This window comes from Phocoena sinus, chromosome 3 (genome assembly GCF_008692025.1).
Source record: "Phocoena sinus isolate mPhoSin1 chromosome 3, mPhoSin1.pri, whole genome shotgun sequence".
NCBI lineage: Eukaryota > Metazoa > Chordata > Mammalia > Artiodactyla > Phocoenidae > Phocoena > Phocoena sinus.
The window spans coordinates 21,417,418-21,444,626 of record NC_045765.1 but is presented as its reverse complement, the minus strand read 5'-3'; the positions used below and the strand labels follow the sequence as shown (position 1 = coordinate 21,444,626).

At 38.2% G+C, this 27,209-nt stretch overlaps 1 protein-coding gene across 6 annotated transcripts in view; it reads left to right on the top strand.

The window, feature by feature from the left end:
• The window catches only part of LOC116751609 (UDP-N-acetylglucosamine--peptide N-acetylglucosaminyltransferase 110 kDa subunit-like), a 58,065-nt gene that overhangs the window by 17,759 nt on the left and 13,097 nt on the right, over positions 1 to 27,209 (top strand). For 3 of the 6 annotated variants that reach the window (XM_032627726.1, XM_032627727.1, XM_032627728.1), the window contains exon 3: positions 782 to 954. In XM_032627726.1, the coding sequence (XP_032483617.1) occupies positions 847 to 954 (108 nt within the window). In that variant the 5' untranslated portion in view covers positions 782 to 846. Of the gene's footprint in view, positions 1 to 781; positions 955 to 27,209 lie in introns of those variants that run through there. The other 3 variants (XM_032627731.1, XM_032627730.1, XM_032627729.1) reach the window with 1 other exon arrangement.

Sequence of the window (27,209 nt, the reverse complement as noted above, 5' to 3'; positions counted from 1 at the left end):
TTATAAAACAATTATATCATAATATATAAATATATATTATTATCTGATATAATACACTATAGTTAATATATTCTATATAACAATATAGATGTATTAGTATAATTGTATTATATAATATAAATATAATACATATATAAAACTATATATCTTTTAGTTATACATTACACATACGAGTATGCATAGCTATTTATAATTTTATTTACATAGGAATCTGGTCATCATAACAATTGATGTAAAAATATGCAATATTTTCAATCAAATGGGCCTTAACCTCACTACCTACACATAACTACTTTTAAAATCTTGAACCCTGTCTAACTCATGCTTCAGTATCTCTCAACCAGCTTTTCTACACATGCACGTAGACACACATTTATACACGATATATATGTATACTACCAGTTTTCAGTTCAATGTATATAAATATATAATATATGATTATATTCCTGTGTATGTATACAAATATAAATCAAAGGTATGTGTATAGGTATGTATTTCATATGTTTATATAAATATATCATACAAATAATGTATGTGTAGATAAATACATGACTGTATACATACATACACAGAAATATACTTATTTAAACAAAAGGGACCTAAATAAACATAGTTCTCTAAGAATAAAAAGTTATGTCTCACTGTTTCAATAACAGTTTATAGTTTTCTACTGTATGTGCTTCTATAATTGTTATGAACATTTCCCATTTTTGTTGAATGTTAAGTTGTTTTAATTTTTTGCCTTTTTTTGTTTTTTGTTTGTTTCTTTTTTGGTACGTAGGCCTCTCACTGTTGCGGCCTCTCCCGTTGCGGAGCACAGGCTCCGGACGCACAGGCTCAGCGGCCATGGCTCACGGGCCCAGCCGCTCCGCGGCATGTGGGATCTTCCCGGACCGGGGCACGAACCCGTGTCCCCTGCATCGGCAGGCGGACTCTCAAGCACTGCGCCACCAGGTAAGCCCAGTTTTTTGCCATTATTAATGAAGTTCTGAAGAATACGGTGGGCAAGATTACTTGAAAAACTCTCCTAAAGGAAATGGGTTAGGTATGCTAGGTTAAATGTACACAGCTTATTTTTAAGTGCGTGGTTGATTTTGGAAGTGTGCGGTCGAAATTTCCAGGACCCATGAAGGAAGGGTGGTACATGTGTAAGAGTTATAGCTCTATGAAGAGTGGATTGAAGATCTTGATAGCTTAGAACAGAAGCTGGAAATCCTGTTTTTATGGAGCCAAATGGCAAATATTTTAGGCTTTGTAGACCAAAGAGGCAAAATTGAGGATATTATTTAGGTACTTAGGTAACCATTTAAAATGTTACCAGTTAAAACGTGAAAATTATTCATAGCTCATAGGCCATAAAAAATAGGCAGCTGTCTGGATTTGGAATACAGGCCGTAGTTGAATGACACACCTGGTATAGAGACTTGTTTTTAAATGGCCATGACCACATGGGAGGCAGGAGGTAAGACTCCATCCCTACTAGATGGGAAGTGAGAACTAAACCTATCTATCCCTAGCTTCACCTTTAATGAAAGGGTGTGCCAGGAGAAAAAAATATCTGCTGGCAAAGGGAGACTAAGAGCAAATTCTCTTGGCCTCTGCTCTGGGTAGGAAACAGGTAGGAAATCTTGAGAATTCTGAACCGCCGATCTGTGTTCACAGTGTTTGGGTTGCAAATTTATTTGCGGTCTTGCAAACAGAAGCCAAGAAATTAACTTAAAATGCTCCCAAATCGGTGGTATTCCAAACACAAAACTAAACCCTTTCTGGAGAGGCAGACCCTCAACACAGGCCTATAGCGTTCCCACAGATAAAGTTTAGCTAAACGTGAGCTCATGATCTAAATTTACACAATAATGAAGAAATCAGCTACAAGTGGAGAGAATCAGCAAAAACAATCAATACCAGAATTAAATTCCCAAGGCCATCCATCAGATGTTGGAATAATCAGGTGCCAGGCAGAAAATATACATAAAACTAGAACTGAAACAAGGAGCAAGGATGTTTCAAAAGACGGGGTAGGATCTTTCAAACATTTTTAAAGTACATGTCATTGATAAAGCTAAAAACTCGAAGGTCGTGTAATACAGCAGATTAATCGTGGAGAAGAGAGAAATTATGCTGTTTTTCCTGCCTAATTATATAAGTTGATTTATCTTAAAAAATACACAGTATTTTAAAGACTTATTGGCTGTAAAATAAGTTAAGGGTATTTCAAAGGGCTTCTCTGCAAAGAAAGGTGAGAAGTAGCAAAACACAGAAAGTCGAGGGGAAAAAATGTCAATATATACATTGCTATAGGGTGAACTAAGCCTTAGGCCAGCAACTATGAGGAGGAGCTGACCCTTAGATACGTACAACTAAGCTGGAACCTTCAAAAAGTTCAACTATTTATAAGTAAAAAGATTTATTAAAATGAATAACCAAGTGTTTTAATTGACATCAGAAGAGTAAATCAATAAACCCTGAGAACATAGAAAAATAGACAATAAAGATATGAGCAGAACTTAATAAAACAGAAAAAAGTATAAAATTGAGGTGATTTAGTAAGTCAAAAGAATATTCTTTGAAAAGATTTAAAAAAACAAATTTTGATTAAGCAAAACAAAAACGTAAGTAAATAATATACAGAAAGAATCAGGACAATCTTATAGCAAGAGAGTACAAACAGAGAATATATGAAATGCCAGTAAATTTGAACATTTCTGTAAAGTGGACAATTTCCTAGCTCCTAAAGTTTACCAAAACTGACACAAGAAGAAATTTGTAGCTGGAGTTCTTGCACCAGTAAAGGAATTAAGTCAATAGTTTACAATCTTTCACCAAGAAACTACCAGACCCGGCCAGATCATTTGGGAGGTGAATTCTATCAAACTTCTGTTAAACAGATAACATCAATATTAACAAAGACAAACTTCTAGAGAGTAGCAAAGGAAGAATGCTCCTTTATTCATCTTATGAAGTCTATATAATCCTAATACTGAAAACAGATTAGGACTGTAAGGAAAAAGAAATTTACAAGTCAAATTTACTTGTAAATATAAAAGGAAAAATTTTAAACTATGATATTAGCTACCCAAGTTCACTAGAGTAAGAAAAAGCATGAGCAAGTTAGGTCATCCAATGAATGAAAAGGTAGTTTAATGTCAAGAATATGTATCAATAGATTGAAATCACCACATTTTATTTCTTTCATCTGTCTCTTTAAAAAATTGGTAAGTACTTATATTGATCTCTCTTGTAGTCGGCACTGTGCCAAGTCACTTACATATTTACTCCTTTAAACCTTCTATCATCCCTGGGGGAAAGTTCTATTTTGCTTCCATTTCTTAGCTAAGACTCTAACCCCCAGGAAAGTAAAGCAACATTTGTAAGTTTTTGTGATGGTCAGTGACGGGACCAGTACAGGAACATCCAAAGTCTGTGCTTGGCAACAGTGCCCCATGTTGACACTCACATTACAGGTGAAAGGAAAGGAACCATGCACTTACATTATAGATTAATACCCATGTAACAGGTTAAAGGAAAAAGAAACATGTGCTTCTCTCAAAAGTTGTAAAGAAGGCATATCCATTTCTAAATATATTTCTCAATTTCTTTTGCTTGTTTTCTGACCTTTGTAGTGCATTTTGCCATGAGGAAAATTTTAATTCTTATATAATTAAGTGTATCCTTTTTTCTTTGTATCTTAGAAAGGTATTCCTCATGAATAATTTATTTCAAGTCTCCCAGGTTTCTGATACTTTTACACTTTCATTATTTTTTAACTTTTAACTCGTTGCTGTATCTAGAATTTAGTGATTCTGTGATAGCTATATTTTCCCTCTTTTGTTGACTAATATTTGCTGATCCAAAACGTGAATTTTATTTTAATCTCATTTCCCTTATGCTCTTGCATCTAATTTTAAGATGCTTTCTATTCCACTGGTTGTTTTGTCTATCTAAATCAAAATGCTACCTTAAAAATAATGTAATTATAATATAATAAATGTCAGTAGTAAACAGAATACAATATATAATAAATAACATAATATAAAATAACAAAATATAATTTACCATATACAAGGTCAAAGGAGAGCAAAACTATACAATCACTTGAAATATCCCCCAAAAGATATTTTATAAAATTCAATATTCATTTGTAATTTAAAAGAAAGAGTAAAATAGGGATTGATGAATGCTTCCAAAATAAGAAGAAATTATATGTCTAAAAGAGAAAGAGGTAAGTGGTAGACTTTAGTAACACTGGCAATAAATGCAGGACAAGATGAGGATGCCTGATAAAATGTTAAAGAAAAAGTATTATGTAACATTGTTTTTGCAGCACTGATGAGTTCAGTGAAAAGAGAATCTCATAGAAAAGAGTATCTCGTTCTTCTTAATGTATGTACACTTGTCCATTGCATGAACATAACAGCTTATTTAACCAATATGTTACTGATCTGCATCTGGATTTCTAGGTTTTCATGGAATTTTATTATGCACAGTTGTTTCAAACACTAGGACTTCCTCTTATGTTTATAATCTTTTGAAAGAAACAATATCTCCACAGATGATTTATGTGTGCTGGCTGCTAGCTGACTTTGGGTACTTCTCAGTTCTTCCCTTTACCTTCCTAGTCAATATGAAAAGGGAAGGCAAGAAGGTCTCCTGTTTAGAGACTGTAAAGATAGGTCTTGGTGATAAAGTCTTGGTGGTAAAGGCTAAAAGTATTAACCCAGAACAAATGTTTTTCCAGCTGTAACTGTGTGTGATTCCCTTGGCTTGATTCCGTAGAGGACGTAAGACAAGACTGTAGAATCTGCCCTCAAAGTGCTTCCAGTAGGATGAGCTAAGTCAAGTATGGTGGCATATCTAATTCAAGACAAAATATCACGTCTCCTTTTCTCTCCTGGCAAAACTTGGTGGAGTGAATGTAGAAGTCACTGTATGCTTTAAATTAAAGCAACACAATAAATCTTGTATTGGAAGGTGCTTATTCTGGTCTCTTTGTGGGGACGAATTGGAAATTGTCTAGAAGAAGGAAAATTAGGTTAACCAAAGTTAAACTCATAAATAATTGAGCATTAATTAAATATCTGTGGTCTATGTTTCTCTTTGATCATAATTTCTCCCAATTTATAGACCTCTTTGATACCTGATTAATCCTTGTCAAAGATGCAGTTAACCATGATTATTACTGTGTATTAGGTTTTGCCTGGGCCCCGAAGAAACTATCCTAAATCACCAGCTATGATTGTCACTTGATTTCCTCACAGAGAACAGTCAGAACTCCTTGTCTTAAGTGGCTTGGGATGAGAAACTAGTTAGTCTCTTAGATACTGTTAGAGGACCCTACAGAGCCCATTGGTGAAAGTTTGGAAAACACTGGGCTTCTTAAAATTGATTCTTGTAGTGCTTCAGGAAAGATCACTGAACCAAAAGGATAACGGTGTTTCTGGTTCTGTTGTTAGTGCTCTCCATGGAAACATTGCTGAAGCTTCTGGACTCAATTTCCTTCCCCATGTGTGAATGTCACTGAAAAGATCCAACTCCATTCTGTCCCCATGTAACTTCAGAAACTAAGCAAAATGAAGACTCAAAATTCATTTCAAATAATGAAATGAATATATAACGTAGAATGGAACTGGGAAAATACCTGGTTTAAATTCTGGAAAGTACCAACTCTACAATTCTGGATAAGTTGCTTAATCTTGCTTAGTCTAATTTAATGCCCATCTCACAGGATGTTATGATGATTAATTTAATATCTTTGTATAACATACAGTGTTATATAATTTCTTCTTGTTTTTCTTGAGTAAATTCATATCCTTAAGCAACTCACTGTAAACAACAGTTACTTACTTGCTTAAATTACTCTTATCTTCTATTATCAGCTGAATTGTGTCCTGCTCAAGTTAATATGTGGAAGTCTTAACCCCCAATACCTCGTAATATGACTGTATTTGGAGATAAGGCCCTTACATAGGTAATTGAGGTCAAATGAGGTCAAATGGGTGGGCTCTAATCCAATATGACTGGTGTCCTTATAAAAAGAAAATATTAGGACACAGACATGCACAGAGAGAAGACCATGTGAAGACAAAAGGAAAACATGGCATCTACAAACCAAGAAGAGATACTTGAGAAGAAATCAATCCTGCTGACACCTTATGTCAGATTTCTAGCCTCTAGACCTGTGAGTGGCATATCTGTTCTGTTGTTTAACCTCCTGTTCTGCTGTTTAACCTCCTCAGTCCCTGGTACTTTGTCATGGCAGCTCTAGGAAACTAATACAACTTTTTATGGCCTCCTTGTCTCAAGTTGAAAGTTCAATATTTGGCATCATAGCTAGGAAACAAAAATATCATCTACATTCCTTGTTGTAGTCTTTCTTCCCCATTCTCATTGCTAGTAATTTCCATATTTGGGTCTGTTTTCTGTGCCTTGTAAACAGAGCGTTACGCTCATTTCTGGTCCTACTGCTAATATACAGTAAATGTGCAGATACTGAATAGATTTTGGAGAAGTGCAACATATAGTTGGCACATGTGTGTATGTGTGTGTATTCATATAATTTATACTTTTTCTCTATTTTTTCCCTTTGGTGTGAGCTAAGATTCTCTGCTTTTGTGACGAGTACTCCTGAATACTAATCCCTGAATTTAATTCACCAAAAATAATAATAATATGGGGAAAGAGAGAGTGATAGAGGGAGAAGAACAAACAATCAGGCAAGGGCAGTACTGTGAATTATTAGGGTCTTATTAATAAGATTATGTTAGTCTAAAGGAAATGACCATAAATATCATCAGTGAGCCCAGTTGGTCTTTACTGGCTGCTAGACACATCCCTGAGTTCTGTTCTTAGTCTCCAACTGTATGATTACTACTGTCTGGAAGTATTATTTGAACAACTAAAGTCACTTAATGGAAAAGGAGTATGTCTTTAGGGAATCAACAGTAATTTTTCTATCTGATTAAAAAGGACTGTTGACTGTCTGGAAACCTCAGTCATATTTGTAAGCAGGAAAGCATTGGCTATTAAAAGTGGATGATGTAAAGAGATGAGCAGAAACTTTGGCGATAGGTATACCTGGATTTAATTCTCACTTCTACCGCTTGGCAGCTGGATAGCCTTAGGCAAGTTTCATACCTTCCTGAAGTTCACTTAATTCAGTCTGTAAAATGGCATAATAACTTATTATAGCATCCTTTTAGGAATTTTAAATCAGTTCTTGAAATAAAAGTACACAATATATAGACAAGTATGGATTCCTCAATAGGTGTTTGACCTTTCATTTCTCCAGTATCCCACCAGCATCAAATAAAGAAAAATACTTTTAAAAATTTACGAATATTTCATTGTTCTAAAGTTAAAGCCATAAAAATAGAAATAATCAAATGGCCTACTATCATATCATTAGAAGGAAAAAAAAAACGGTGTTCATGAGAGTCCCATATTAGAATACAAGTTTTCCTTAGGTACCTGTTCATGTATGCTATTCTGCTCTTTACAATAAATAATTAAATTTAAAAGACTTAATTCCTCACCTTTAAGACCTTATTAGTTTACAAATTACATATTGACCTATGCTAAACTTTATACCAACCCATGCTAATGAATTCAGTACAGAAAACAAAAAACACTGCACTCAAGCAAACTACATATATATATATATATATATTACTTAAATGCATTTATATCCTACCATGTCTCATAAAGCATTGTGGTATCTCAGCGGAATACAGACAATCAAATATAATGGCAAAAGCACTTAATATAAACAGGGCCAAGGAAACATAGAAGATGAAGAAAAGATGAGGGAAATGTGAACAGGAGGACGTGTAGTTAATCGAGTTGTATGTTTTGACCTTAAGATTCTCTGTGTGGGGACTTCCCTGGTGGCACAGTGGTTGGGAATCCGCCTGCCAGTGCAGGGGACATGGGTTCGAGCCCTGGTCTGGGAAGATCCCACATGCCGCGGAGCATCTAAGCCCGTGCGCCACAACTACTGAGCCTGCGCTCTAGGGCCAATGAGCCACAACTACTGAAGCCCGCGTGCCACAACTACTGAAACCCCAGCGCCTAGAGCCCGTGCTCTGCAACGAGAGAAGCCACAGCAATGAGGAGCCCGCATACCACAATGTAGAGTAGCCCCCACTCGCCCCAACTGGAGAAAGCCCATGTGCAGCAAGAAAGACCCAACACAGCCAAAAATAAATAATAAATAAATTTATTTTTTAAAAAAAGATTCTCTGTGGATGAAACAACATGTAAATAATTGGTTACAAAGCCACATTATTTGAAGGTGCCAGACTGCACATTAACAGTCTGACACAAAGGGACAGCACAGGAAAACTATTCAAACAAAGATTTTTAAATCTTTGCAGTTTGAAACCTTTTAGAGCAAGTATAATGAGCTCGACACACATTTCAACACTCAACATGTTAATCACATGTTCAAAGTATGTCTCAAAGTCATTGGAAATAGTTGCTGTCCCTGTCTCTGATATGTAAAACAGATCTGTGATGTGTAAAACTCAGGAGGTATCGATATCCACTTTTTGGCATCTCAACAGGAAACAAAGTTGTTTCGCAGTGATAATAAAGAATGAAGTAAATGCAACAGTCAAATAAAAGACAAAGTACTGAGGGAATGTATTAACAAAACAAATCCAACTAAATTCTGGTGACCTGGGGCCTACGATTGTACACACTGCATGGAAATACCCCAGCCTAAATACTGGCATAGGAGGAAGGGTACTGCTAAGCCCATCACAGTATAATCCTTTTAAATGTCCCTTTCAAGGTTGTCTCCACTCAACACTGAGTATAGGAAATCTTCGCATCAGGCAGAAACACTGGCTGCCCAATGATTGACCAAGAAATTAACACACTAATGAATAAATGATGCTAATTTATTTCTATCCCTGACAACGGGAAACAGCACACACTCTGTGTCAATGATATGTCCTCTTTCCCACTTTTCTAAATGGTCAATTATGTTTTTCCCTTCATTGCTTTATATCATGTGTGGCAGGCATGATGGGAAATGGCTACCAATGGTTCTGTTATTGATTTCTACCTTCCTTTCACTGTGGTTAAAGAAGATACTTTGTATGATTTCAGTTTCTTAAAAATGTATTGGTACTTGTATTGTGGCGTAACATATGGTCTTTCCTGGAGAATGTTCCATGTGTACTTGAGAAAAATGTGTATTCTGCTGTTGTTGAGTGGAGTGATCTATATATGGCTGTTAGGTTTAGTTGGTTAAATGTGTTATTCAGTCCCCCTACCTCTCTACTGATCTTCTGTCTAGATGTGTTATCCATTATTGAAAGCAAGGTATTGATCTCCAACTATTATTTTAGAACTATCTATTTCTTCCTTCAATTCTGTCAATGTCTGCTTCACATATTTGGGGGATGTTTGGTACATATATGTTTATAGTTGTTATATCTTCTTGATAGATTGAACTTGTTATCAACATATAGTGGCCTCCTTTTCCTCTTGTGATAGTTTTTGATTTAAAGTTGATTTTGTGTGATATTAACATAGCCAACCCAGATCTACCTTCCTTCCTTCCTTCCTTCCTTTCTTTTTCTCTCTCTCTCTTTCTTTCTTTATGTTACTATTTGCATGGGATATTTTATTCTATGCTTTAACTTTCAACCACCTTGTGTCTCTTGTAACCAAGTGAGTTTTTTGCGGACAGCATATACTTGGATTATTGTTGTATTTAAAGTCCATTGGCCAATATTTATATTTTTATTGGAGAGCTTAATCCACTTACTTTTTCAAAAATTACTGATGAGGAAGAACTTAATTCTGTCTGTTTCCTGGTTGTTTTCTGTACGTCTTATGCATTTTTTGCCGCTTATTTACTCCATTACTGACTTCTTCTGTGGTTCACCGATTTTCTTGTAGTGAACTCTTGATCCCTTTTTCATTTATTTTTGCATATAGTCTATTGATATTTTCTTTGTGGTTATCAAGAAGATTACATTTACCCTTCTAAAGTTCAACCAATATCATTTGAATTGAAACCAACTTCAATAGCACACAGAAACTCTGTTCCTCTACAGTTCCATTCCTCCTCTTTACATTATTGTTGTCACAAATTACACCTTTATACTTTGTGAGCCCAATAACATGGACTTATAATTATTTTATGCATTTGTTTATTCAATCATGTAAGAAATAAAAAGTAGGGTTACAAGCCAGTAACACAATACTGGCTTTAGTATCTGCCCATGTATTTATCTTTACTGGAGACTTCTATTTCTTTATACAGCTTCGAGTTGCTGTCTAGTGTCCTTTCATTTCAACCTGAAGGTTCAATTAAGCATTTGTCATAGGGCAGTGTTAGGAAGTTGTAAAACAAACGCCCTCAGTCTTTGTTCATCTGGGAATGTGTTAATTTCTCCCTAAGTTTTGAAACCATTTTGGCCAAATATAGAATTCTTGGTGGACAGTTTCTTTCTTTCAGCACTTTAAATATGTCTGGCCTCTTGCTTCCGTGGTTTCAGATAGAAAATTAGCTATGAATCTTTTTGAGGATCCCTGCTTTGTAACAAACTTGTTTTTTCTTTTTTTTTTTTAAACATCTTTATTGGGGTATAATTGCTTTACAATGGTGTGTTAGTTTCTGATTTACAACGAAGTGAATCAGCTATACATATACATATGTTCCCATATGTCTTCCCTCTTGCGTCTCCCTCCCTCCCACTCTCCCCATCCCACCCTTCCAGGCTGTCACAAAGCACCGAGCTAATATCCCTGTGCCTTGCGGCTGCTTCCCCCCAGCTATCTACCTTACTACGTTTGTTAGTGTGTATATGTCCATGACTCTCTCTCGCCCTGTCAAAACTCACCCTTCCCCCTCCCCATATCCTTAAGTCCGTTCTCCAGTAGGTCTGCGTCTTTATTCCTATCTTACCCCTAGGTTCTTCATGACATTTTTTTCCCTTAAATTCCATATATATGTGTTAGCATACGGTATTTGTCTTTTTCTTTCTGACTTACTTCACTCTGTATGACAGACTCTAGGTCTATCCATCTCATTACAAATAGCTCAATTTCATTTCTTTTTAAGGCTGAGTAATATTCCATTGTGTATATGTGCCACATCTTCTTTATCCATTCATCCGATGATGGGCGCTTAGGTTGTTTCCATGTCCTGGCTATTGTAAATAGAGCTGCAATGAACATTTTGGTACATGACTCTCTTTGAATTTTGGTTTTCTCAGGGTATATGCCAAGTAGTGGGATTGCTGGGTCATATGGTAATTCTATTTGTAGTTTTTTAAGGAACCTCCATACTGTTCTCCACAGTGGCTGAACCAATTCACATTCCCACCAGCAGTGCAAGAGTGTCCCCTTTTCTCCACACCCTCTCCAGCATTTATTGTTTCTTGATTTTTTGATGATGGCCATTCTGACTGGTGTGAGATGATATCTCATTGTAGTTTTGATTTGCATTTCTCTAATGATTAATGATGTTGAGCATTCTTTCATGTGTTTGTTGGCATTTTGTATATCTTCTTTGGAGAAATGTCTATTTAGGTCTTCTGCCCATTTTTGGATGGGGTTGTTTGTATTTTTGTTATTGAGCTGCATGAGCTGCTTGTAAATTTTGGAGATTAATCCTTTGTCAGTTGCTTCATTTGCAAATGTTTTCTCCCATTCTGAGGGTTGTCTTTTGGTCTTGGTTATGGTTTCCTTTGCTGTGCAAAAGCTTTGAAGTTTCATTAGGTCCCATTTGTTTATTTTTGTTTTTTTTCCATTACTCTAGGAGGTGGGTCAGAAAGGATCTTGCTGTGATTTATGTCATAGAGTGTTCTTCCTATGTTTTCTTCTAAGAGTTTGATAGTTTCTGGCCTTACATTTAGGTCTTTAATCCATTTTGAGCTTATTTTTGTGTATGGTGTTAGGGAGTGATCTAATCTCATACTTTTACATGTACCTGTCCAGTTTTCCCAGCACCATTTATTGAAGAGGCTGTCCTTTCTCCACTGTACATTCCTGCCTCCTTTATCAAAGATAAGGTGTCCATATGTGCGTGGGTTTATCTCTGGGCTTTCTATCCTGTTCCACTGATCTATCTTTCTGTTTTTGTGCCAGTACCATACTGTCTTGATTACTGTTGCTTTGTAATATAGTCTGAAGTCAGGGAGCCTTATTCCTCCAGCTCCTTTTTTCGTTCTAAAGATTGCTGTGGCTATTCGGGGTCTTTTGTGTTTCCATACAAATTGCGAAATTTTTTGTTCTAGTTCTGTGAAAAATGCCAGTGGTAGTTTGATAGGGATTGCATTGAATCTGTAGATTGCTTTGGGTAGTAGAGTCATTTTCACAATGTTGATTCTTCCCATCCAAGAACATGGTATATCTCTCCATCTATTTGTATCATCTTTAATTTCTTTCATCAGTGTCTTATAATTTTCTGCATACAGGTCTTTCGTATCCTTAGGTAGGTTTATTCCTAGATATTTTATTCTTTTTGTTGCAATGGTAAATGGGAGTGTTTCCTTGATTTCACTTTCAGATTTTTCATCATTAGTATATAGGAATGCCAGAGATTTCTGTGCATTAATTTTGTATCCTGCTACTTTACCAAATTCATTGATTAGCTCTAGTAGTTTTCTGGTAGCATCTTTAGGATTCTCTATGTATAGTATCATGTCATCTGCAAACAGTGACAGCTTTACTTCTTCTTTTCCGATTTGGATTCCTTTTATTTCCTTTTCTTCTCTGATTGCTGTGGCTAAAACTTCCAAAACTATGTTGAATAAGAGTGGTGAGAGTGGGCAACCTTGTCTTGTTCCTGATTTTAGTGGAAATGCTTTCAGTTTTTCACCATTGAGGATGATGTTTGCTGTGGGCTTGTCATATATGGCTTTTATTATGTTTAGGAAAGTTCCCTCTATGCCTACTTTCTGGAGGGTTTTTATCATAAATGGGTGTTGAATTTTGTCGAAAGCTTTCTCTGCATCTATTGAGATGATCATATGGTTTTTCTCCTTCAATTTGTTAATATAGTTTATCACATTGATAGATTTGCGTATATTGAAGAATCCTTGCATTCCTGGAATAAACCCCAATGATCATGGTGTATGATCCTTTTAATGTGCTGTTGGATTCTGTTTGCTAGTACTTTGTTGAGGATTTTTGCATCTATGTTCATCAGTGATATTGGCCTGTAGTTTTCTTTCTTTGTGACATCCTTGTCTGGTTTTGGTATCAAGGTGATGGTGGCTTCGTAGAAGGAATTTGGGAGTGTTCCTCCCTCTGCTATATTTTGGAAGAGTTTGAGAAGGATAGGTGTTAGCTCTTCTCTAAACGTTTGATAGAATTCACCTGTGAAGCCATCTGGTCCTGGGCTTTTGTTTGTTGGAAGGTTTTTAATCACAGTTTCAATTTCAGTGCTTGTGATTGGTCTGTTCATATTTTCTATTTCTTCCTGATTCAGTCTTGGCAGGTTGTGCATTTCTAAGAATTTGTCCATTTCTTCCAGATTGTCCATTTTATTGGCATAGAGTTGCTTGTAGTAATCTCTCATGATTTTTTTTATTTCTGCAGTGTCAGTTGTTACTTCTCCTTTTTCATTTCTAATTCTATTGATTTGAGTCTTCTCCCTTTTTTTCTTGATGAGTCTGGCTAGTGGTTTATCTATTTTGTTTATCTTCTCAAAGAACCAGCTTTTAGTTTTATTGATCTTTGCTATTGTTTCCTTCATTTCTTCTTCATTTATTTCTGATCTGATTTTTATGATTTCTTTCCTTCTGCTAGCTTTGGGGTTTTTTTGTTCTTCTTTCTCTAATTGCTTGAGGTGCAAGGTTAGGTTGTTTATTCGAGATGTTTCCTGCTTCTTAAGGTGGGCTTGTATTGCTATAAACTTCCCCCTTAGAACTGCTTTTGCTGCATCCCATACGTTTTGGGTCGTTGTGTCTCCATTGTCATTTGTTTCTAGGTATTTTTTTATTTCCTCTTTGATTTCTTCAGTGATCACTTCATTATTAAGTAGTGTATTGTTTAGCCTCCATGTGTTTGTATTTCTTACAGATCTTTTCCTGTAATTGATATCTAGTCTCATGGCGTTGTGGTCAGAAAAGATACTTGATACAATTTCAGTTTTCTTAAATTTACCAAGGCTTGATTTGTGACCCAAGATATGATCTATCCTGGAGAATGTTCCATGAGCACTTGAGAAAAATGTGTATTCTGTTGTTTTTGGATGGAGTGTCCTATAAATATCAATTAAGTCCATCTTGTTTAATGTATCATTTAAAGCTTGTGTTTCCTTATTTATTTTCATTTTGGATGATCTGTCCATGGGTGAAAGTGGGGTGTTAAAGTCCCCTACTATGAATGTGTTACTGTTGATCTCCCCTTTTATGGTTGTTAGTATTTGCCTTATGTATTGAGGTGCTCCTATGTTGGGTGCATAAATATTTACAATTGTTATATCTTCTTCTTGGATCGATCCCTTGATCATTATGTAGTGTCCTTCTTTGTCCCTTTTAATAGTCCTTATTTTAAAGTCTATTTTGTCTGATATGAGAATTGCTACTCCAGCTTTCTTTTGGTTTCCATTTGCATGGAATATCTTTTTCCATCCCCTTACTTTCAGTCTGTATGTGTCTCTAGTTCTGAAGTGGGTCTCTTGTAGACAGCATATATAAGGGTCTTGTTTTTGTATCCATTCAGCCAATCTGTGTCTTTTGGTGGGAGCATTTAGTCCATTTACATTTAAGGTAATTATTGATATGTATGTTCCTATTTCCATTTTATATATTGTTTTGGGTTCGCTACTATAGGTCATTTCCTTCTCTTGTGTTTCGTGTCTAGAGAAGTTCCTTTAGCATTTGTTGTAAAGCTGGTTTGGTGGTGCTGAACTCTCTCAGCTTTTGCTTGTCTGTAAAGGTTTTAATTTCTCCATCAAATGTGAATGAGATCCTTGCTGGGTAGAGTAGTCTTGGTTTCAGGCTATTCTCCTTCATCACTTTCAGTATGTCCTGCCACTCCCTTCTGGCTTGTAGGGTTTCTGCTGAGAGATCCGCTGTTAACCTTATGGGGATTCCCTTGTGTGTTATTTGTTGTTTTTCCCTTGCTGCTTTTAATATGCTTTCTTTGTATTTAATTTTTGACAGTTTGATTAATATGTGTCTTGGCGTGTTTCTCCTTGTATTTATCCTGTATGGGACCCTCTGTGCTTCCTGGACTTGATTAACTATTTCCTTTCCCATATTAGGGAAGTTTTCAACTATAATCTCTTCAAATATTTTCTCAGTCCCTTTCTTTCTTTCTTCTTCTTCTGGAACCCCTATAATTCGAATGTTGGTGCGTTTCATGTTGTCCCAGAGGTCTCTGAGACTGTCCTCAGTTCTTTTCATTCTTTTTTCTTTATTCTGCTCTGCAGTAGTTATTTCCACTACTTTATCTTCCAGGTCACTTATCCGTTCTTCTGCCTCAGTTATTCTGCTATTGATCCTATCTAGAGTGATTTTAATTTCATTTATTGCATTGTTCATCGTTGCTTGTTTCATCTTTAGTTCTTGTAGGTCCTTGTTAACTGTTTCTTGCATTTTGTCCATTCTACTTCCAAGATTTCGGATCATCCTTACTATCATTATTCTGAATTCTTTTTCAGGTAGATTGCCTATTTCCTCTTCATTTGTTAGGTCTGGTGGGTTTTTATCTTGCTCCTTCATCTGCTGTGTGTTTTTCTGTCTTCTCATTTTGCTTATCTTACTGTGTTTGGGGTCTCCTTTTTGCAGGCTGCAGGTTCGTAGTTCCCGTTGTTTTTGATGTCCGTCTCCAGTGGCTAAGGTTGTTTCAGTGGGTTGTGTAGGCTTCCTGGTGGAGGGGACTAGTGCCTGTGTTGTGCTGGATGAGGCTGGATCTTGTCTCTCTAGTGGGCAGGTTCACGTCTGGTGGTGTGTTTTGGGGTGTCTGTGGCCTTATTATGATTTTAGGCAGCCTCTCTGCTAATGGGTGGGGTTGTGTTCCTGTTTTGCTAGTTGTTTGGCATAGGTTGTCCAGCACTGTGGCTTGCTGGTCGTTGAGTGAAGCTGGGTGCTGGTGTTAAGATGGAGGTCTCTGGGAGATTTCCGCTGTTTAATATTATGTGGAGCTGGGAGGTCTCTTGTTGACCAGTGACCTGAAGTTGGCTCTCCTACCTCAGAGGCAGAGCCCTGACTCCTGGCTGGAGCACCAAGAGCCTTTCATCCACACGGCTCAGAATAAAAGGGAGAAAAAGTAGAGAGAATTAGTAGAAGTATGAGGAAAGAAAGAAGGAAAGGAGGAAAGGAAGGAAGGAAGAAAGAAGCAAAGAAGGAAAGAAAGGAGGGAGGGAGGGAGGGAGGGAGGAAGGAAGGAAGGAGGGAAAGAAGGAAAAAAAGACAGAAAGATGATACAGTAAAAATAAAATAAAGTATAATATAGTTATTGAATTAAAAAATATTTAGAAAAAAAAAGGGACGGATAGAACCTTAGGACAAATGTTGGAAGCAAAGCTATACAGAGAAAATCTTACACAGAAGCATACACATACACCTTCACAAAAAGAGGTAAAGGGGGAAAAATCATAAATCCTGCTCCCTGAGACCACCTCCTCAATTTGGGGTGATTCGTTGTCTAAAGGAGGGAGGGAAGGAAGGAAAGAAAGAAAGAACGAAGGTAAAGTATAATAAAGTTATTACAATTAAACTTAATTATTAAGAAAAAGAATTTTTTAAAAAAAGTCATGGACGGATAGAGCCCTAGGACAAATGGTGGTAGCTAGAGTATACAGACTAGATGTCACACAGGAGCATACACGTACACCTTCACAAAAAGAGGAAAAGGGAAAAAAATCATAGATTTCGCTCCTAAATTCCACCTCTTCAATTTGGGATCATTCCTTGTCTATTCAGGTATTCCACAGATGCAGGGTATATCAAGTTGATTGTGGAGCTTTAATCCGCTGCTTCTGTGGCTGCTGGGAGAGATTTCCCTTTCTCTTCTTTGTTTTCACAGCTCACAGGAGCTCAGCTTTGGATTTGGCCCTGCCTCTGCGTGTAGGTCGCTGGAGGGCGTCTGTTTTTTCGCTCAGACAGGACGGGGTTAAAGGAGCCGCTGATTCGGGGCCTCCGGCTCACTCAGGCCGGGGGTTGGGGGATGGGGGAAGGAGGGGCACTGCGTGCGGGGCCGGCCTGCGGCGGCAGAGGCAGCGTGACGTTGCGGCAGAGGCCGGCGTGACGTTGCACCAGCCTGAGGCCCGCCGTGCGCTGTCCCGGGGAAGTTGTCCTTGGATCCCGGGAACCTGGCAGTGGCGGGCTGCACAGGCTCCGCGGAAGAGGGGTGTGGAGAGTGACCTGTGCTCGCACACAGGCCCCTTGGTGGCGGCAGCAGCAGCCTTAGCGTCTCCCGCCCGTCTCTGGGGTCCGCGGTTTTAGCCGCGGCTCGCGCCCGTCTCTGGGGTTTGCGCTTTCAGCCGCGGCTCGCGCCCGTCTCGGGGGCTCGCGCCCTCAGCCGCGGCTCGCGCCCGTCTCTGGGGTTTGCGCTTTCAGCCGCGGCTCGCGCCCGTCTCTGGAGTTCCTTTAAGCAGCGCTCTTAAACCCCTCTCCTCGCGCACCAGGAGACAAAGAGGGAAGAAAAAGTCTCTTGCCTCTTCGGCCGGTGCAGGCTTTTCCCCGAACTCCCTCCCGGCTAGTCGTGGTGCACTAACCCCTTCAGGCTATGTTCAAGCCGCCAACCCCAGTCCTCTCCCTGCGCTCCGTCCAAAACCAAAACCCGAGCCTCAGCTCGCAGCCCCGCCCGCCCCGGTGGGTGAGCAGCAAGCCTCTCGGGTTGGTGAGTGCTGGTCGGCACCGATCCTCTGTGCAGGAATCTCCCCGCTTTGCCCTCCGCACCCGTCGCTGTGCACTACTCCACGGTCCCGAAGCTCCCCGCTCCGCCTCCCGCAGTCTCCGCCCGCGGAGGGGCTTCCTAGTGTGTAGAAACTTTTCCTCCTTCACAGCTCCCTCCCACTGATGCAGGTGCCGTCCTTATTCTTTTGTCTCTGTTTTTTCTTTTGCCCTACTCAGGTACGTGGGGAGTTTCTTGTCTTTTGGGAGGTCTGAGGTCCTCTGCCAGCCTTCAGTAGGTGTTCTGTAGGAGTTGTTCCACGTGTAGATGTATTTCTGGTGTATCCGTGGGGAGGAAGGCGATCTCCGCATCTTACTCTTCCGCCATCTTCAAGGTCCCCCCCCCAAACTTGTTTTTTCTTTCTCCTTTGGGAGAAAAGATTCTTTCTCTGTCTTTTGACATCTGAGAGTTTGATTATACTGTTTCTTGTTGTGGGGTTCCTTGAGTTTCTCTTAGTCCTGAAATCAGCCAAAGATTTACAGCAACCACACACATACTGAACCAGGGAAGAGGCAATTGGAAAATGGCAGGAAAGCTTTGTGGCATTTTTACTTGCCCTTGCCCCATCCACTGTTAGTTTAGAGATGGTCTTAAAGTGGTGGAGTCTTAATGCAGTGATAGTCTTAAAGTAGCAGCAGACCATTCGTAGTATGGGACCCTCAATCCTGCTTCAGGAGGGAGCAGAAGAGACCGTACTCTCAGATTATTATGTGTATCTCTTCTAACCTGTCTGGGAGTTACCTGAAGGACTGACACAAGATGCTTATCTCTGTCTTAGCTAACCTGGAACACAGTCTGGAAAAGCAGCGGTCATTGCTCAAAAAAAGTGCAAGGTGAACTAACAAAGCACAGATGGCTGGGGCAGAAGACTGTGCATTGAAATACAATAGACCACATAAGATTCAGGAGCAAAAGTTGGGGGAGATTCTTTGGGAACTTAGAACATACAAAAAGTACACATGTGTCCAGAGAAATTAAGAAAGCCGCATGCATACTCAAGATAAGATGCATGTTCTGAAAACACCAGAGGAGTCTCTAAGCTTTTACCATGGGCTGAGCCCTGAACTCAGTGCAGGTCAGCTAAATGTTGAAGGAGTGATCCAGCAATCTGCACAGTGGGGAGAGGTGTGTGGTTTTGAGTGTGCATGTGGATGTGCTTGTGTATATTTGTTTTTGTTTGTCTTAGGTGCAGGAATTCAAGGACATCTCTGTCAAAACATTAGCTACACATGAACTAAAGGAACAGAGACTTCAGTGCCTACATACGATAAGGAGTCATTGCAAAGCTAGTTTGGAAAGGTCCCTAAACAAACAGACTACTACAGCCTTCAACAATCAAAAGCCCAGAAAACCCTGGGAAAGTGGGAGAATCTGATTTCCATAGACACCACATTATAATATTTGAAAGCCAAATGTTCAACCAAAAAACTCACAAGGTATACAAAGACATGGAAAAGTATGGTCCATTTAAGAAAACAAATTCATTGATGAAACCATCCCTAAGGAAGCCCAGACTTTTCTCCATTGCATATCCTTGCCTCCTTTGTCATAGATTCATTGACCATAAGTGCATGGGTTTCTTTCTGGGCTCTCTATTCTGTTCCAGTGATGGATGTTTTTGTGCCAGTACCATACTGTTTTGATTACTGTAGGTTTGTAGCACAGTCTGAAGCCAGGGAGCATGATTCCTCCAGTTGTGTTCTTCTTTCTCAAGACTGTTTTAGCTATTCAGGATCCTTTTTGTTTCCATACAAACTTTAAAATTATTTGTTCTAGGTCTGTGGAAAATGCCCTTGATATGTTGATACAGACTGCATTGAATCCGTAGATTTCCTTGGGTATGATGGTCATTTTAACAATATTAATTCTTCCAATCCGTGACCATGGTATATCTTTCCAGCTGTTTGTGTCATCTTTCATTTCTTTTATGAGTGTCATATAGTTTCCTGGGTACAGGTCTTTTACCTCCTTAGGCAGGTTTATTCTTATGTATTTTATTCATTTTTGTGTGATTGTAAATGAGATTGTTTCCTTAATTTCTCTTTCTGATAGTTCACTGTGAGTGTATAGAAATACAAAATTTATATATAGAAATCTATTGTATCCTGCAAATTTACCAAGTTCATGTTTGAGCTCGAATAGGTTTTTGATGGTGTCTTTCAGATTTTCTATGTATCATGCCATCTGCAAACAGTGACAGTTTTACTTTTTCCTTTCCATTTTGGAGTCCTTTTACTTATTTATTTTTTCTTGTCTGATTGCTGTGGCTAGGACTTCCAAAACTCTGTTCAATAAAAGTGGTGAGAGTAGGCATCCTTGTCTTGTTCCTGATCTTAGGGGAAATGCTTTCAGCTTTTCACCATTGAGTATGTTAGCTATGGGCTCATCATATATGGCCTTTATTATGTTGAGGTATGTTCCCTCTATGCCCACTTTCTGGAGAGTTTTTACCATGAATGGATATTGAATTTTTTCAAAAGCTTTTTCTGCATCTATTGAGGTGATCGTATGGTTTTTAGTCTTCAGCTTGTTACTGTGATGATAAGAGACCTAAGACAGCTACAGAGGCTAAGTGACCTTTCCTTCCCTGAATGGGTAGGTATCCTTGTTCTGCCTTCTAATTGAGTTGGGATCTGAGTAAAGAACTGCCAGGTGTCATTTAGTTCACAATACACTGCTGTGGCAATATAGAAATGAATTTGCCTAAGTCATTTGGCTTTTCTCAATTATAGTAAATGAATATACTGAATGAATACTTCAACTTAAGGAAATGTTCTTAAAAATATATTAACGTAGGCAACTTCAGTGGAGAACTGAAAACAAAACAAAACATTCAGGTAAAGGGTTGAAATAAAAGTACACTCAGTTGTATCCAGTTTCCTCTTGTAAATCTCTCTTTTTAATTTGAGTGGACAGTCACTTGAGACTATCTGACTTGGGGCTAAGGAAATCTAAGCCTTCTTGGCCACACTGTATTCTCTTATGTCATTTACTAAAGACACCAGTTGGGTTGCTGAAAAAAGCGTGGGAAAAATCAATCCCTCACATGCAAAGGGCGGCTCTTGAAAATATGTGGGTTGTTGTAGTTATTTTGCTCTTCTGGCCTCAGAAGTTCTAATCTTAACCTTAGTCCCTCATGGAGAGAGACTTTGTAAACCAATTCCCACATTACTCATTATGTGACTGTTGAAAAAGAGAAACCCAGCTCTTTTCCTGTGCTTTCAACCAGTTATCTTCTTCAAAAATCTGTTTGGATTGTTATACGTTAATCTTGCCTGGCAAGGGACTTACGGGAAGGTTCTTATTGTTTGAAAGTTTGGTGCCAGTATCTGCAAAGAAAGAAGAAAGATGTGTTTATCAAACATCCCAATAGTGAAGGTGTGTGAAAGCAACTTTTGAAAAAGTTAATCTGTCAGAGTTTAGCCGTATTATTACATTTTATTTTATTCATTGAAAATAAATAATTATCAATGAATCCTTTCTAGATTTTCTAGTTTCCCAAAGTTCCCTGTATTCACATTCTAAGAGGAAAAAATGGTATTTTAAGTCACTGCTCTCCACCTTATATTATTTATAATCACTCCTCGTGACCTCTTCCTTCCAAGAAACGTGATCCTGAGAAGTGTCCTTTGTTTGTCTTTGTGGAATAAATGATGAGGATGCATCCTGGAGACCTGTGAGATGTTCAACTTGTGGCATAATGAAAGTAGGATGGAGAGTTCTGGAAAGATCTGGAAAGGTGGCTGGTAGAGTGTGGCCAGATGTGGGAGAAGAGAGACGTACAGAGAGAGGGAGAGGAAATTTTCAGCGGGAGAAAATGAAACAAATAAATAAGTTTTGTTGTGTGGTGTGGGATGCAAGCCTTTCTCTCCCCCTTTCCTTCACAATGTCTTTGTTAAAGACTGTGTTTTTCATTAGTTTTACTCAGATAGGATTTGCCGTTTTGTTTGGATACTGAGAATGGACCCATGGAAACAGTTACATTTGGGTTATCTCTGACTGTCTTTAATGAAGAACATAAATATTGGCCACACTATCTATGCACATGCTATCACCATGCCTTTTTTGTTCTCTGTTCATATATCTAAGTCCTCTTCTTTCTTTAAGGTCAATCTCAAATCTCATCTGAAATGTACATTTATTGATAGATTCAACCCATAATGAACTGTCCCTTCTTTGTCCTCCTTAGGCTCTGATTATTTATAAAAACTCATTTTTGAACTTAGAAACTGTCCAATATGATATATTAGTTATTTCACCAGCATATGTTATATCCTCAACACAATTATACGCTTTTGTGGGGCTGGGATCATACATTCTGTACTTTTTCTCAGTACTTACACTTACTTTGATAAAAAGCTCATTCATTCATCTAAACATCATTTATTGGGTGTTAATTAAATATCTCAACTCAGTAAATATTGTTTGAATGAATGCATGCATGAATGAGGGAGTGTGCAACAGGTAGCCTAATGTACCGCCCAATGTGAGAAAACCAAAAACAGAAACACAAAAGCAAGCCAAAAAGTGGACCAGGACTTTCTGTAAAATATCCTGCTTTCTGTTGTATGATGCCATGAAAATCAAGATGCTCCTGAAAGGTCTTAATAGCTGACCAAGAATAGTAAACAATTGAAATTCTCTCAGGCTTCTTCAACCCTATCACTGGACACATTTATACCTCTCAGGAATGATATTAAAAGAAGAGATTAATAAAGCTTTTATAGATGAGTTGATAAATCTCTAAAGATTTAAGTCTTCATCACCTCCTAGGTTTTCTCTATTTTGGGTTTCCAAAAGATTTCAATAAACCACAGGATACTTAAAAATTAGACATTCTCTTTCTTACCTTGACGTTTTTTGATGGTAAACACCTTTTTATTGTCTCCATAGTGCTGCCCAATTTCCACCAGTACAGTACTTAAGTGAATTTTGCTCTGGATTTTGGGATATATAAGATGTAATTGAATTGTTTGTATATGTTTTAGAATTCTTCAAAAGGGCCTGGCCATGGAAATGCATTGAATATTACTTAAATAACTAAAGTAACTTCCTCAGAATTATTATTCTATTCTGGTTAGGATACTATCTGCTCTGGTTTGTTAAAATTTCCCTTTAGAGTGGTTTTAATTTTGTTTCTGATAGGGTCCTAGGCTTTATTGCCACACCCATCCTGCATCTGTTTTTCTTTGAATTACTCTCCTTGCAGTTTCTGATTCATACAGGGCCTTACAGGTTAGTGACAACCTGGCCATCACAACGCTGGGAAGGACAGGCCTACTTTTCAGAGGTGTTGATGTTTTCTGTACCTGAAGGTTTTCAAGAGATATCAATCTTCCTCACCACCTCCCTTGGCCCTCTTAATGGACTAAGCAATTCCTCATGAAATTTCTGTAGGATATCTGTACCAACTTCTCAATATTGTTCCATCCTGAGTCTAAATTCCTGGCCTCAAGGTAATGTTAGATTTCTAGCTCCAGCCCCTATTTACATAAGGCCTATACTAAGGAACGGAACCCACAGACATCAGTCCGCTCTTCTTTCTCTGGATTTAATTTCTCTGTTACTTTCTGAAACATGCAGGTGTTCCTTTCTTTCTTTTAATCTCAGCTATGTGCTTTTAACTTTTTCAAAATTGACCCAGAATTTACATGTGTCTCCAGTAAGAGTACATTAAATTGAACTTAGTCTGCTATTCTACTGGCATGTTTGAGATCCAGATAATTTGCTACTTAACTGGATTCAATGACCTGTATATTTCAGGCATCTAAAACTCACCCTGTTCCAAATTTCCCTCCTTATAGTTAGTAATTTTCTTGGGAATCTGGATGACATTAAATGGAATAAAGTTAGTGAGTGGCCCAGGAATGCCTGAACGTTTGTTTGTCAGAGTGGCCAGGGAAAGTTAAGCAAGGAAGAAAAGCAAATGAAAAACAGAATCACATTATTATGGCTGAGTTTACTCCCAGGATTCCATGCAGAGCTCTCTGTAGAGCTGGGTTGGGTTATAACTTATGCCAGAGCTCTACGTGGGGCTGACACCATCTCATGCCAAGCTCTCAGTTCTGGGCTCACATCATCTCTGGTCCACTCTGTGGAGTGGAAACTTTGGAGGAATGGCCAATGTGTTCCACGGCATAGGAAGAGGGAAATTGTGAATGTGACTTTCTAAATTGTGGAGGAACTAACCACTGTAAATGTGCCTTGAACTACGTTGTTTAATTTGACCAGTCAGATCAATGACTTTCCCCTTGAATGAAATGCTGCTACGTATATGGGCAGAAAAAGAAAACTGGTATAAGGAATAGATAGCTAGTGGGAAGCAGCCACATAGCACAGGGAGATGCGCTCGGTGCTTTGTGACCACCTAGAGGGGTGGGATAGGGAGGGTGGGAGGGAGGGAGATGCAAGAGGGAGGAGCTATGGGGACATATGTATAACTGATTTACTTTGTTATAAAGCAGAAACTAACACACCATTGTAAAGCAATTATACTCCAATAAAGATGTTAAAAAAAAAAAACTGGTATAAGGAGATGGAGAGACTGGGAGTCTTATTTTCCCACCAATTAACTTTGCCTCTGACCATGACCTTCCCTTTGAGTCTCCTAGACCTTGGGGATGATCGCAGCCCCTTGGGTTGGGTGATGGCAACCCCATCTTCACTAGAACCTCTATAGTTAACTTTGATTTTTCCCACTCCGTCTATCCATCCCATGTATGCAGTCAGATATTTGATCTTGGACTTTTCCTGACAAAATATGCTTGAATATAACCATTTCTTTTCACTCCCACTGCTACTGCTATTGTCACTGCCTTACTAGGGCTTTATCTTGAAGTTCTTTATATAAATATATAAATATCTATATATAAATATAATATACAAATAAATAAAATATAATATTAATTCTGATGATTTTAAAGTCTTTTCTTGATAAAGACTTTTGCTGATAAAGATACACAATATCTTATATAAATATTTTTGTATTATCTGTTCTTTTCTTAGAATTTTAGCCATATGATTCTATCTCTTGGTTTGTCTAGAACTTTTTGATTGAATGCTGGCTATTTTATTTGGCTTTTTCTGTTTTTCTCAGTGGAAACGTTGTTTTGCTTCAAAATATTTTATTCTACCTGGAAGTAGCAAATCTTCAAATTACAATTTTTTAAATGCTTTCAAATATCAATACTATAGGTGTCACAAAATCTAGAAAAATGACATTTAAAAATTAACTACTGCCAGATGTGTCTCTATAAAACTTTTCCCCCACTCTTTTAGCTATATATTCTTTAACTGCCTCCTCATGCGAGAGTTTATGTATTTTCGAAATAATATTTTAAGAAATAAACTCTGTAGTTTTTAGACATAGATTTCTTGTACCATGGTTGATTAGAATTTGCTTCTAGTTATTAATAGTTTAGAAAAGTTTATTTCAGCTTCACAATTTATTATTGATAATGTCATATTAATTTTTATTGTTAACTTTGAGAAAACCTCTATGGATTACTTCCTCATAAGTATTTACTATTATAAATGCATTACTGATTTCAGTACTGCTATAGGTTTGTGCATTACAGGGATTCTGATAAAATACTCATTCACACCATTCCATTACACACATTGTTCATGGAGTATATTCATTCATTTATTTATTTATTTATTTATTTTTGGCTGTCTTGAGTGTTTGTTGCTGTGCGCAGGCTTTCTCTACTTGCAGGGACTGGGGGCCACTCTTCGTTGTGGTGCACAGGCTTCTCATTGCGGTGGCTTCTCTTGTTGCAGAGCACGGGCGCTAGGCACGGAGGCTTCAGTAGTTGTGGCTCGCAGGCTCAATAGTCGTGGCTCACGGGCTCTAGAGCGCAGGTTCCGTAGTTGTGGCACACCGGCTTAGTTGCTGCGTGGCATGTGGGATCTTCCCAGACCAGGGCTCGAACCCGTGTCCCCTGCATTGGCAGGTGGCTTCTTAACCACTGAGCCATCAGGGTAGCCCCTGGAGTATATTCTTGACAGAAGAAAATTTCCGTTTTGACTAAGCATTGATGAGAACTGAATCTTTGACTTATCTTTCACATGCCTGATGATTGAAATAATTTTCCACAGAATAGCTTCTGGTTTTGTACTTTTCAGTTCTTTTTTTCTTCTTCAAACGCACATGCTTTGAGAGCTGTGAAGTGCAAGACACGGCTATATTGTAAGGTGGTTTTTGTCCTTATGCTTCTGTGTCTTGTGCTAGGTTAAGTCAGTAGAGTAGTCAGTATGAGTACTGGAAGTTATTCCTGTAATGGGATAGTATATAGTCAATTACATATGGCGGTATCTGAAAATCACATAATAGCCTCCCTTAAAACATCTCCTTAGGGCTTCCCTGCTGGCTCAGTGGTTGAGAGTCCACCTGCCGACACAGGGGACACGGGTTCGTGTCCCGGTCCGGGAAGATCCCACATGCCACGGAGCAGCTAGGCCTGTGAGCCATGGCCGCTGAGCCTGTGCGTCCAGAGCCTGTGCTCGACAACGGGAGAGGCCACAACAGTGAGAGGCCCGCGTACCACAGAAAAAAGAAAATCTCCTTAGCCAGATTTCAGAAAAGCCTGTGGCCATTCCAATATGATCCAACATAGCAGAATATGATAGAAGGAAAATTGGCAGAGAAAGAGACGCTGGTCTTACCTGATGGAAGTTAAAATATCTCACTTTTGACAGTTTTGCAAAAACTTATAATTCCATGAACTAATTTCTAGGGTTCTTCATAGAACCTAAAAAGGAACCCATAGAGTTGTGGAACAACAATAGAAGCTGCTGTGATGAGAAGCCCGGGCACCGCAACAAAGAGTAGTGCCCGCTCGCCACAACTAGAGAAAGTCTGCACGCAGCATTGAAGACCCAACGTGGCCAAAATAAAAATAAATAAAGATAAATAGATTTATTTTTAAAAAAGTAATACTCAGGTTTGAGGCATGAGAAATATGATGAGGAGAAATTAGCTAATCCTTTCAGAACTTTTAAAATATCAAACTCAGTCTCTAAGACTTTAGCATTATATACAACATTGGTTACTTATTAGTGGTTTGGGAAGGCCAATTTAAAATTTTCTGATCTTACTGTATTGAAATTCACGGCCCTAATGTTTTCCACATTGACTATATGAATGATGAAGTAAAGTCAATCATGTATTTCCTTTCCAACTGGACAGAAAACAAAAATTTTTAAAGTGTTTGGACTACTGACCTTTGATTTCTTCTAAGGCAAGTGTATAGGTAATTTTTATTCCCTGATTAGGAGAAAAATGGTGGAAGAGGGCAGGGTTAAGAATTAAGATTTCAAGAGCGTGAGAGGTAGATGGC